Source organism: Sphaerodactylus townsendi, linkage group LG01 (assembly GCF_021028975.2).
Source record: "Sphaerodactylus townsendi isolate TG3544 linkage group LG01, MPM_Stown_v2.3, whole genome shotgun sequence".
Lineage (NCBI taxonomy): Eukaryota > Metazoa > Chordata > Lepidosauria > Squamata > Sphaerodactylidae > Sphaerodactylus > Sphaerodactylus townsendi.
Window position 1 is genome coordinate 7,815,855 of NC_059425.1, and position 13,493 is coordinate 7,829,347.

At 49.0% G+C, this 13,493-nt stretch overlaps 1 protein-coding gene across 1 annotated transcript in view; it reads right to left on the bottom strand.

The window, feature by feature from the left end:
- The window catches only part of NUP210L (nucleoporin 210 like), a 72,974-nt gene that overhangs the window by 29,069 nt on the left and 30,412 nt on the right, over positions 1 to 13,493 (bottom strand). Inside the window, exons 16-23 of the mRNA XM_048503428.1 lie at positions 12,521 to 12,609; positions 12,072 to 12,176; positions 10,943 to 11,044; positions 8,767 to 8,895; positions 6,564 to 6,691; positions 4,872 to 5,004; positions 4,499 to 4,561; positions 3,511 to 3,690 (exon numbers count right to left, since the gene is read on the bottom strand). Coding sequence (XP_048359385.1) covers positions 3,511 to 3,690; positions 4,499 to 4,561; positions 4,872 to 5,004; positions 6,564 to 6,691; positions 8,767 to 8,895; positions 10,943 to 11,044; positions 12,072 to 12,176; positions 12,521 to 12,609 — 929 coding nt within the window. The remainder of the gene's footprint in view (positions 1 to 3,510; positions 3,691 to 4,498; positions 4,562 to 4,871; positions 5,005 to 6,563; positions 6,692 to 8,766; positions 8,896 to 10,942; positions 11,045 to 12,071; positions 12,177 to 12,520; positions 12,610 to 13,493) is intronic.

Genomic DNA, 13,493 nt, shown 5'->3' on the forward strand with positions numbered 1-13,493 from the left:
TTCCCTCTCCCCTTGGCGCAGTCAATGCATCCTGGTGCGCATGCAAAGCAGCTTTTTTTCAGTTCCAATTTAGCCAGTTCGTCTCCGCTTTAAGGGCTTCAGTGAGGCTTCACTTCGGCGCGCGCAAGAGCCTCGAACGCTGTCGCTGCCGCTTGTGGTAAATCCAGTCTGGAGTGTTCCAGGAGTTTATCATGGACTTATCAGATTCTCTCTGGCATATTGGTCGCTTGGAGCTGCTGCCTTTAGCACGGGTCCAACTCGAAAGCTGGACTTCTTTATGCTGTCGCTTCTCGGGTCCCTCTGCAGGTTTTCGCTGGCCTGTTGGGCAACTGTGCCCGGGTTCCTCCTCCCATAGCTGGCGCTCACGGGTCCATGCTTCTTGGGCAGCATCCTTCAAGCAGTCGCCTAATTTCCTCATCCCAGGTCTTCCTCTCGATGGGAGAGGGAACAGATCCGCTGGGGAGTGCAGGCTTTCTTCGGACTCTTTCGTCGCCTGGAAGCCAGGACGTCGTAGAATAACCGTAGCCGCCGGTGAAGCCACCGGTGGCTCCCCGAGGCACCCTTTGCAGGTGCGGTCATGCTGGGTCTCGATCAGGGGTCCGATTAAAGCGGTAACCATACCCCTCCCAATTCCAGGTTTAGTCCCGGTGTCCTTTGGACGGGCCCCAGTGCTGTGCCACGGTGGTTCCTTGGGAGCATCACCAAAATAACGAAGTCCAGGAATCGCTCAATGGGACTTCCTGGGTTGCCGCATGAAAGGTGGTCAAGCCCGCTCCTCCATGACAGGTTGCATCTGGAGGTTTGTAATCCACACGAAAACGGTAGAGATCCGGATCCACAGGCGCTCGATCCATAGACAAGCCCCAAACCACTTCCATGGAAGTCCCTTTATGGTCGCCGCCACGCCCCTCGCTCCAACGGAGTAAAGGAAGACTCGCGGCTGGATACGAGGACGGAAAGAGCCACCAGCGCAGGCCCCGCTTCTCCCAAGCCGGTTCCTCCAGATCCAGAAGGGAAAGCGTCGGAAAGTCTCTTTGGGGCTGACCGCACCTTCCGCAGTAACTTTCAACCTCTCCATCGGAAGACGAGAGGTCCACGGCACAGGAATAGCAGATGAATTAACCGCGATTCCTGCCACAATGTGCGAATTCGGATAGAAGCAGAAATAAAAAGGCTTTTGGGTGTAAAAGTCCGCTTATTAAGACATCTTGGTAGAAAGCTCACATACACGTAGTGGCAGGAATGACTCTTCCCGCCAGAGGCACAGGTTATAACACCATTCACCCCATCCCCCCTTCCTGCTTCCCATGGGAACGGAGTCCTCATCTCCCGCGCAAAGATAATGTCTCCGCCGAAGAAGCTGGCCCATCGCCCGGGCTGTGGAATGCACTCAAGGTTACTTCACCATCAACACCATTGAATCCTTTACAGTGACTAGCCCAAAGTCACCCAGATGGTGTGCATTGGAGCTCATAAACTAATCTGGATCCCAAATAAGCCTCCCCAGCTCAAGTGGCAGAGCAGGGAATCAAAACCGGTTCTCCATATTAGAGTGCACCTGCTCTTAGCCACTATGGCACTGTTGCTCCAATTATTATTGTTGAAGTCTTTCATGGAGAGAAGTACATCTTACCGTGACAGGCCTCTGAAGATGCCAGCCAAACGTTAGGATTCCCCACTCCTCCACCTGAGTGGCAGAGGCTTATCTGGTGAACCATATATATTTCTGCACTCCTACATTCCTGCTGGGTGATCTTGGCCTAGTCACAGTTCTCTCAGAACTCTCTCAGCCCCACCTACCTCACAAGGGGAGAGGAAGGGAAAGGAGCATGTTGGCCACCTTAAGTCTCGTTACAGGAGAGAAAGGTGGGGTGTAAATCCAAATTCTTCTTCTTTCTTACCATTTACCACCCGATCCTTTTAACTGGAGGAACTGGGGATTGAACCTGGAACCTCTGGCATGCCAAGCAGATGATCTACCACTCAGCCACAGCCCCTCCCCAAACAGGACACACATATGAAGCTGCCTTATGCTGAATAAGACCTTTTATCCATCAAGGCCAGTTTTGTCTACTCGGACTGGCAGCTGCTCTCCAGGGTCTCAGGGTGAGGTCTTTCACGTCACTTACTGGCTGGTCCTTAAGAACATAAGAACTAGCCTGCTGGATCAGACCAGAGTCCATCTAGTCCAGCTCTCTGCTACTCGCAGTGGCCCACCAGGTGCCTTTGGGAGCTCACGTGCAGGAGGTGAAAGCAGGGGCCTTCTGCTGCTGCTGCTGCTCCTGAGCACCTGGTCTGCTAAGGCATTTGCAATCTGAGATCAAGGAGGATCAAGATTGGTAGCCAGAGATCGACTTCTCCTCCATAAATCTGTCCAAGCCCCTTTTAAAACTATCCAGGTTAGTGGCCATCACCACCTCCTGTGGCAGCATATTCCAAACACCAATCAGCATCGCTATGCGTGGAAGAAGTGTTTCCTTTTATGAGTCCTAATTCTTCCCCCCAACATTTTCAATGAATGCCCCCCTGGTTCTAGAATGGTGAGGTTAAGAGAGAAAAATTTCTCTGTCAACATTTTCTACCCCATGCATAATTTTATAGGACTTCAGTCATAATCCCCCCCTCAGACGCCTCCTCTCCAAAATCTAAAGAAGAGTCTCCAAACGCTGCAGCCTCTCCTCATAAGGAAGGTGCTCCAATCCTTCAATCATCCTCGTTGCCCTTCTCTGCACTTTTTCTATCTCTTCGATATCCTTTTTGAGATGTGGCATCCAGAACTGAACACAGTACTCCAAGTGCAGTCAGCATCTTCACGGGTTTATATATAGGGCAATCGGTCAATCCCTGCAGCTTTATTATCAACTCCTTTCCTAATTATCCCCAGCATAGAGTTTGCCTTTTTCACAGCTGCCATGCATTGAGTTGACATTCCCGTGGAACTATCAACTAAGACGCCCAAATCCCTTTCCTGGTCTGTGACTGATAGCACTGACCCTTGTAGCGTGTATGTGAAGTTTGGATTTTTTGCTCCTATGTGCATCACTTTGCATTTTGATACATTGAACTGCATTTGCCATTTCTTAGCCCAATCACCTAATTTATCAAGGTCTGCTTGGAGCTCTTCACAATCCTTTGTGGTTCTCACCACACTACATAATTTGGTATCATCTGCAAACTTGGCCACCACGCTACCCACCCCTACTTCCAGGTCATTTATGAATAGGTTAAAGAGCACTGGTCCCAATACGGATCCTTGGGGGACACCACTCCCGACATCTCTCCATTGTGAGAACTTCCCATTTATACCCATTATACCCAGAGCCCTTCGGGGATGGGGCGGTATAAAAGTCTAATAAAATAAATAAATAAAATCCTTCCAACAGGAGGAGCCAGGAATCGAACCTGGGACCTTCTACATGGTAAGCAGATGCTTCGCCACTGACCACATCCCCTCCCTCTATCTGAAGGCTTTGGAAGCTGAAGCATCCATCCCTTGCAAGAAGAAAGTACCTGTGAGAAGACAATGACTTTCCCCGTGTCTTCGTTCACAGCCCGAATGGTGCCTTGTATGATGGCCACACCCACGGTCCTGGTGGTGACCTGTCCAAGTCCATTAACCGTGGCCACGGTCTGGTTACTGATTGAGAAGTGAATGAGGGACTGCGGTTGCGGGCCGCCTTCTGACATCACCTGCCGTTGAATGCAAAAACACACACACGCGCAGGAAGTGCATTTGTTATTTCCAAAGGTTTCTGCGCAGCCTCGTTCATGGCGGCTGGCAATTAAAAACACAAGCTGGATAAAAAGGATCCATAAAAGAAAAGTAGACCTTTATAAGAAAAAAAAAAAAGGAGATAACACTCTTCATTAAAAGCCTGGCTAAAGTGACGTGTTCTAGCTTGGTCTAAAACAAAGTAGGAACCAGATGTCGGTTGAGTGGGGGGGTGCTCCACAGGTTATGCTAATCACCTGCCCCACCTCTGAAGGCAGGGGCACAGAGAGCAGGGCTCGAGGGGCAGATCTTGATTTGCTAGGCTGGATAGAATGGGAAGAGATTTGGGAATGGGAAGAGAAACGTGTGATTGGTGTTTGGAATATGCTGCCACAGGAGGTGGGGATGGCCACTAACCTGGATAGCTTGAAAAGGGGCTTGGACAGATTTATGGAGGAGAAATCAATTTATGGCTACCAATCTTGATCCTCTTTGATCTGAGATTGCAAATGCCTTAACAGTCCAGGTGCTCAGGAGCAACAGCCGCAGAAGGCCATTGCTCTCACCTCCTGCACGTGAGCTCCCAAAGGCACCTGGTGGGCCACTGCGAGTAGCAGAGAGCTGGACTAGATGGACTCTGGTCTGATCCAGCGGGCTTGTTCTTATGTTCTTAAGAGGCGGCCTTTAGATTTAGAGAGAGAGAAAGAGACACAGCAAGTTCGGACGGCAGGGAAAGGAGGAGACAGACCACAGGTCCACTTAATCAGCCTGGTATTCTTCATTCACCTGCATCATGTTATGTGGAATGAGGGTCATTTTCTTTGGGATGAGTTTGAACGGTGGAAAGACCTGCCACGCACAACAGAAACAACGTTTGTGATTCATGCTACTTTTGCCACAAAACAAAACATAAAACAGGACATTTGGAGCAATGCATCTTTTGATTCAGCAACCCCTCCTAAAAACCGAGGCCAGCTTCCAGCTTTGAGCAAGGACCCCAGGAAGACTTCTGGGGATTTGCTTGTTTCAGACGAGGATTCTCATCCCTGTTACTGTGACATCATTTGTTAAAGCTGTTGTTGGACTTCACTTCTGGGGGGGAGGGGGAGGTTTTCTATGAGGCTGCAATGAGGACACACAAACAGCTGGGACGTCTCACCTCCACATTCCGAGGTGCAGATGTGAATTTGGTCCCTGTCTTGTCCCATGCTGTGGCCACCAAAGTCGTCTGCCCGACAGCCACAGCTCGGAGCAAGTATATTTCAGAATATTCACCCGCTTTCTCCATCAGCCTGTGAGAAAAACACTTGTTGGTTTGAAGAGCAAGAGTTGAGTCCAGTAACACCATTAAAATCAACAGGATTTCCAGGGTATAAGCTTTTGAGAGTCAAAGCTCCCTTGATCATGATTTTATTAAGACAACACAAACATAAAAAAGAAACAAAACACAACTCATTACACATCATACAGTGACTTCCAGCTATCTCATCTTTGACTATAAATTAACTCTAAATTCAATGCATTTAACGTTGATTCAGTAATTTTTCAAAATGTCTTCTTGTAATTACAATCTACTGTTTTCTTTAGATTTCAAACCCTGCTAGTACGTCTCTGTTTGAATAATTTTTCAAAAGATATTCTGCAAAGGGTTTCCAGTTTTGTGAAAAATTCTCCAAACTGTTATCTCTTAGTAATGGAGTGAGCTTTGCCATTGCTGCACATTCTGTAACTTTCAGAATCCAGTCCAAGAATCAACGCCTCCTTCATCAGATATTTGTTGGTTTTGGAGGGTTTTCCGGGCTGTGTGGCCGTGGTCTGGTGGATCTTGTTCCTAACATTTTGCCTGCATCTGTGGCTGGCACAGAGAGAAGTCTGTTTCACACTGTGTCTAAGTGAGAAGAGAAAGTTTAGTGTGGTATATTGTCCATGTCCCAGGGTGGGGAACTAATCATGGACAATATACCACACTAAACTTTCCCTTCTCACTTAGACACAGTGTGAAACAGACTTCTCTCTGTGATACACCTCTGTATCACAGGTGCCCTTGAGCTCAGGATGGATTATTGACATCCCCCCCCCCCCCAAGCCCCAGTTGTTCGGGGTAAGTTTTATGAAATATTTTAGTCAATTTAGAGGTTGAAATGTGTGGCACCCAAGGGGATAATTAGTTTAGGCCACCAGGTATTGGAGAAGGTCACCTGGGAAAGCCAGGTTTGAAATGCAACTCTGCCATGGGAACTTGCTGGGTGACCTCGGGCCAGTGACATATTTTCAGCCTTGACTCTTGTCAGTGAGGTATCACCAAAAAGGGCTTGGACAGATTTATGGAGGAGAAGTCGATCTATGGCTACCAATCTTGATCCTCCTTGATCTGAGGTTGCAAAGGCCTTAGCAGACCAGGTGCTCGGGAGCAGCAGCAGGCCATTGCTTTCACATCCTGCACGTGAGCTCCCCAAGGCACCTGGTGGGCCACTGCGAGTAGCAGAGTGCTGGACTAGATGGACTCTGATCTGATCCAGCAGACTCTTTCTTATGTTCTTAGGTGCATCACTGATGGTAGGGGGGCGCAGCTTCCTTCCATGTGCGGTACATGGGCACCCTCATCACACCATCCTGTGACTCATATGTTGATGGCGTCACTATGGCTTCCAGCATCGTCCCCACGCTCTCAGCTTCTTGGAGCAGGGACTCCTCTGGCATTTCTTTTCTCTGCCAAGGAAAGCAACTGATAGTCACTATGCCCGTGCCATGCTTGTGGGGATGCTGCGCTGGTGTCTGAAGATAGAGGAGTTAGTCAAACTCTTTAGGAAAAGGTCAGGCAGTGGCTTGCAAGTTACAGTGAAGAACTTACATAAGTGTAACGATAGGAGAGGCTGCCCTCAACTGGAGTCCCATGTACACGAAGTATCTACTCCGGAAGGGGTGTCGGTGATATCCGAGGACCCTGACTGACACCAGCACAGTTTTACCAACCTCAATCTTGAGAAGGAGAAATACAGTTTGTTACTCACAGACAATGTTTCTTCACCCACCCTGGACACTCCAACAGGTATATATACTCCACTTGCTTTCCCAGCATCAGATCCTCTGAAGATGCCAGCCACAGATGCAGGCGAAACATCAGGAGAGAATGCTGCTAGAACACGGCCATACAGCCCAGAAACCACACAGCACCCAAGTGATTCCGGCCGTGAAAGCCTTTGACAACCCTTTATTTGTTTGTTTGTAACATTTTTACCCCACCAAATCTCCTAGAGAACTCAGGGCAGCTTACAATAAAATGAATAAAACAATATAATACAATAAAAATATATACATTAAAACTTTAAAAACAAGTTACAATAAATAACATAGAACCTATGAAGGGACATAAAAATATAAAAGCAGAAGTGCACATCAGTAAGCAGCAGTGGCATAGTGGTAAAGAGCAGGTGTACTCTAATCTGGAGGAACCGGGTTTGATTCCCCGCTCTGCCACTTGAGCTGTGGAGGCTTATCTGGGAAATTCAGATTAGTCTGTGCACTCCCACACTCGCCAGCTGGGTGACCTTGGGCTAGTCACAGCTTTTCAGAGCTCTCTCAGCCCCACCCACCTCACAGGGTGTTTGTTGTGAGGGGGGAAGGGCAAGGAGTTTGTAAGCCCCTTTGAGTCTCCTATAGGAGAGAAAGGGGGGATATAAATCCAACTCTTCTTCCTCTTCTTCTGAATCTCCTCCCTAACATAAAATCATGGAGATGGAAAGGGCTATTCGGGCCATCTAGTCCATCAGCCTAAACAAGTATCCATTCAGCCACTGCTTGAAGATTGCTGGGGGGGGGGGGGGGGGGAGTTCACCACCTCCCAAAGTTCTGGTCCTAGCTGAAAACTGTAGATCTGCGATCTGCCCACCCAGACATTCAAAGCTGCAGCACAGAGATCCAGCCCAAAGATCACACACAGCCTTTTTCTTCCTGTCAAGCCTGTGCACATGTTCTTGAAGGCACTGCCTCCAAATCTGGAGTATGCAGCTGACTGCCTACATTTCTATCAGGACTGGTCTATTGTCAGGCCCAGTTCCCGCCAGGTCTGGCAACGACCTGGGGGAGCCAAGGTCACACCTGGACTTGCTGTTATCTATTCATGTCAATGGGCCTTTTCTAATTGCTGCGCTTAGTAACTAGTGAATCGGGCTTCCTCACTCCAGAGTCCTGGAGCAAAGTGATCACATGTCCTTGAGATACTTGAGTCCCATAACAAAAGATGTTCTCACCTCGGTCATCTGTCGTTCTGTAAAACTGTGGGATGTTGGGAGGGGTGCTGGGCGAGCGGGAAAAGTCGAGATAAATGTGGCTGCAGAAACCAGGCTCTTTAGCTCTGGCTTTCTGCAGCAAGGACCTGACACAGCTCAACAAAGCTCTTGAACCCTTCTGGAGCCTCGATTATTGACTGGCGTACCAGAACCGTACGTCTATCAGCAGCTACTAGACGTCTGAGATCTCCATCTTCAGAGGCAGTCAGCCTTTGAATCCCAGTGCCAGAAACCAACTTAGGGGGAAAGCCTCAGCCTGTCTTTTTCTTGGGCCTCCAGAGGAACTGGTTGCCCACTGTGTGAGATGGGATGCTAGACTACATGGACCCCTGGTATGGTCCAGCAGGGCTCTTCTGATGTTCTAATGAAGGTCTTGGCCTTTCAACTCTGTTGTCAGACCTCCAGAGGAACTGGTTGGCCACTGTGTGAGATGGGATGCTGGACTACATGGGTCCCTGGTATGGTCCAGCAGGGCTCTTCTGATGTTCTAATGAAGGTCTTGGCCTTTCAACTCTGTTGTCAGACCTCCAGAGGAACTGGTTGGCCACTATGTGAGATGGGGATGCTGGACTACATGGGCCCCTGGTATGGTCCAGCAGGGCTCTTCTGATGTTCTAATGAAGGTCTTGGCCTCTCAACCCTGTTGTCAGACCTCCAGAGGAACTGGTTGGCCACTGTGTGAGATGGGATGCTAGACTGCATGGACCCCTGGTATGGTCCAGCAAGGCTCTTCTGATGTTCTGGCTAGCCTGACTCTAGTCTCACCTTGTCAATGAGGTCCACTTCCAGTTCAAACATATTAGATACCCGTAGATAAGCTGTAGCCGGTCCCAGGAAGGCCAGGCAGAGATCGTAGACCTCCAAGGTCAAAGAACCAGGGAGGACAGGAACAACCTTCAAGAAAAAAGCAATAGCTGATGGTAAACCAGACCAGGTATGATCACCCGTTTATTTCTTTATTTGTTGCGTTTATTTACATCCCACTTTTTTTGAAACAAATTCTGTTCAAGACAACAGCACCAAGAAGATCAATCCGATCAATCGGAACTACAAACTAAAACAAACAGGGCATTTACAAAATGTAGCAAAACCAAACCCCACATAGGGTTTTCAAGGCAGGATATGAGCAGAGGTGGTTTGCCATCACCTGCATAGCAGCCCTGGTCTACATTTGGTGTGTGGGGGGGGGGTGTCTCCCACCCAAGTGCTAACTATGACCCTGCTTGGTTTCCAACCTCTCAGATGCTTGAGCCTGTCTGGCCTATTAGAAAACTGAGGAGACATCTAAAAGCTTGTTGGGGACGAAAGAGTCTGGAGGCCGAATGACAACAAAGAAGGCATCTGGAAGCCTCTGAAGGGAAGCCATTCTCCCCTGAGCAGGAGGACATCTTGTGGTTCCCACTGGCCCATCGGGGAGGCAGGAAATGAAGCGTTTTCTCCTTCCTGGTGGGCGGGACCATTCCTTGTTCCTCAGTTTGGTATCTCCAAGAAGCAGTACGTGGAGCATGCAGATTTAAGATAGAACTTAAACATAAAGGTGCAGTAACTTGATTCCTTTATAACTTGGGATCAGGAGGGAGAACAGAGGGTTAAACCCATAACAACAGTATGAACTAAACTATGAGGACTATATGGGCTATATTGACTACAATATTGACTACAACATTGACCACATTGGGGGGCCGGGACCATAGAAAGGTAGAGTGAGAGAGTGGAAGAGACAATGACATGGGAGGGCAAGATGTCCTCCTTACGCTCAGAGGAGAAGGACCCTTCACAGGTGAGCATCAATGGTCGTTCTTATGTTAGTCCAAACTATGTTACCTCAGAAAGAGGGGGAATAAAGGAAGACATCTGGTGGAGATCTAGAGGGTCATTGCTTTCACATCCTGCACGTGAGCTCCCAAAGGCACCTGGTGGGCCACTGCGAGTAGCAGAGTGCTGGACTAGATGGACTCTGGTCTGATCCAACAGGGTCTTTCTTTGGTTCTTAGGGTGAGGCTCTGAGACTCCCTGGGCTTTTTTTGCACGGGTGGTCTCCTTCATAAGGAGCATACATTCCCTTCAAGCTTGATTCTTGATTATGAGCACTGATCTCCCTCTTCAGCAGACACTCTCCCTCAGATCAGAGAATCCCTGCAGTTACTGAAACCTGTTTAAGTGTGACTTTTTCCTCTTCTTTTGCAGGGAAAGCGAACAACATCCATGTGAGTTAGGATTTCTTCAGGTTTTTTTGCTCCTCCCCGCCCTCCTCCTCCCACACCACAGCAGTTCTTCCCACTCTTTGGGCCACCATTTCAAAATGATCAGAAAGACTGAAAGGAGCAGCAGTGGCATAGGAGGTTAAGAGCTCGTGTATCTAATCTTGAGGAACCGGGTTTGATTCCCCGCTCTGCCGCCTGAGCTGTGGAGGCTTATCTGGGGAATTCAGATTAGCCTGTGCACTCCCACACACGCCAGCTGGGTGACCTTGGGCTAGTCACAGCTTCTCGGAGCTCTCTCAGCCCCACCTACCTCACAGGGTGTTTGTTGTGAGTGGGGAAGGGCAAGGAGATTGTAAGCCCCTTTGAGTCTCCTTACAGGAGAGAAAGGGGGGGATATAAATCCAAACTCTTCTTCTTCTAAAAAATTTTTTTAACACTCCAGTGATAGACCTTGTGAAATTGACATGAACTTGACGTAGTCTAGTGAAGTATCGCCAGACCACAGCTGGCAAAAAAGCAGCCAAGCTCCCCGAATGGAAATTGTACAAAAAGGAGAAAGTGGTGGATGGATAAAATGGCAGCTCAGCTCGGGATACTTTGTAGAAGAGAATCCCTGTGTAAACAAAAAAAAAAGTGTGGAAAACAGACTGCAAAGCAAATAGCCGCGAGGTAAACAGCGCGTGCATAAATGGTCCCTGCTTTCTTTTTGCGCAAGACTCCCGGCGTAAGACACTCACGTGGATTGCGCTTTCTGCCTCCAGGTAAGTGACGTTCACCATCTCTTCTGCGCTGCTGCTGACAAGGAAGTAGCTGGAGCCTTCCACCAATGCAAACACTTCCTGGGCAGGCACAAGCATGAAACAAGCAAGATTTCAGAGTGATGACAGGCAGATCACACTGCCATAAAACCCCAGCTTATCCAAGGCTCTTGCTCTTGGCCTTAAGTGGTATGGCCCCAAAGTCTGCTAATTTCAGGCTCCTCGACAGAAGAGCAGTAGGGCAGAAATCTACATGTTTCTTTCAGGGAGGAAAGCACAGGTGGATCCTACCACTTCACTGAGAAAGGCTGAAGTCTCCCACTGGCCTGAGGAGCCTTCCATTAGAGGAAGAACCACTTGAGTTTGGGGAAGGCCCTTTGGGGGATGGGTGACTCCATCCCAGAAAGCCTCGGCAAACACGAGAACCAAACCAGAGACAGAGAAACGTGCTTATGGTTGTAGATACAGGTCCACTTGTTCACACCTAAAGTAAAGGCTGGGTTCTATCTGAGTCTTAATATAGGTGCAGTTGGGGGTCTATTGAATAAAGGTGGGGTTGGGGTCTATTTAAATCTTAATAAATGAGATAGGCAATTGAAAATGACCCATATTATAAAGCAAAGAGAGGAACTTGGCTGTGGAGCTAAGCATGCTACTCCTCACACCAGGTAAGTTAAAGACCTGGCCAATTGTCACAGTCCCACCTGCAGGGCATCTGGGAGGAGTTACCAAATTGGGATTTCCTCTATGCAGAGAATATGTTCTGTCTCAAGCATTCTGTTGGTCCTACCAGGGTCGTACTGCTGTTACCCCATGTTCCCGGGCGCACACAGACCTGGGCGCCGGCACCAGCTCCAGACAGTAGACCTGGATGCCGGCATTGTCTCCAAGCAGTAGACCTGGATGCCAGCACGGGCTCCAGTCAGTAGACCTGGATGCTGGAGGGAGCTCTAGGCAGTAGACCTGGATGCTGGTGTGGACTCCAGGCAGTAGACCTGGGCTCTGGGCGGTAGACCTCACCACCTGTGGAGAGTTGGGCGGGGGCCCCTGAAAAGTTCAGATTTTGTATCCGGGCTCCATTTTTCCTAGATATGCCTCTGGGTCCTACCTTCACATCTGGGTGGTTGTACATAGTGACATTATCGGGGACCACCGTCACATCCTCGACCAGTGACAGTTCCACGGCTGCAGAGGCAGGAGAGTTAGACACCTCCTAGGTTCACAAACGCAAGCCAGAGAAATGCCGACTCAGAGGGTGTTTTCACACAAACCGGGTCGACGCCAGGGAAACAACAACCCCTCCCTCCCCCGAGCAAAGTTACTTGTTTTCCCACAGGGACAAGTTCCTGCATCTCCAGCTCATGTCCGCACTGGGCTTTTTGCCTCCTTTTCCTTTCGAAGGAATGCAGCGTTCAGGGTACCGAGTGGGAAACATTCCCAATTTGTTATCCCAGCCAATCCAACCTTCCTTAATGGAGCCCTGCACAAGTCTGTTCATCACAAGAAACAAACAAAAAACATCCCAGCCCCATTAGGGAACTTTTTTCCTAGACTCACTTTCGGGCTGCCTCTCTCTGAATATTTCACAAAGTTGACAGCTATCAGAACGGTCCCTTTGATCTGGTGCACCTCTAGGAGCTGATGCCCTGGCAGGCGGAACGAGGACAGAGAAGGAGAAAGAGGCAGGGTTGGAACCCTAACAGGCAATGCCGTTCTTAAGAAGGGACAGCAAAATTAGGGAGTCAAAGACCATTGAACATGAGAATCCCAGAGCCAGCATGGTGTAGTGGTTAAGAGCAGGTGCACTCTAATCTGGAGAACCGGGTTTGTTTCCCTGCTCTGCCGCTTGAGCTGTGGAGGCTTATCTGGTGAACCAGATTATTTTATGCACTCCAACACATGCCAGCTGGGTGACTTTGGGCTAGTCACAGTTCTTCGGAGCTCTCTCAACCCCACTCACCTCACGGGGTGTTTATTGGGGGGGGGGGGGGAAGGAGTTTGTAAGCCCATTGGAATCTCCTTACAGGAGAGAAAGCAGGGACATAAATCCAAACTCTTCTTTTTAAGGAGGGAAAGCAAAATTAGGGAGTCGAGACCTTTGAACATGAGAATCCCAGAGGACTGTTTTAAGCCTTAGAGATTAGGCGCTGTTGTTTCACTTTCTGCCTCCATGTGTCTTTCTGTCTCAGACACATACATATCTCTTCCTCACAATACTAGAACCAGGGGGCATTCATTGAAAATGCTGGGGGGAAGAATTAGGACTAATCAAAGGAAACACTTCTTCACGCAACGTGTGACTGGTGTTTGGAATATGCTGCCACAGGAGGTGGTGATGGCCACTAACCTGGATAGCTTTAAAAAGGGCTTGGACAGATTTATGGAGGAGAAGTCGATTTATGGCTACCAATCTTGATCCTCCTTGATCTCAGATTGCAAAGGCCTTAGCAGACCAGGTGCTCAGGAGCAGCAGCCGCAGAAGGCCATTGCTTTCACATCCTGCACATGAGCTCCCAAAGGCACCTGGTGG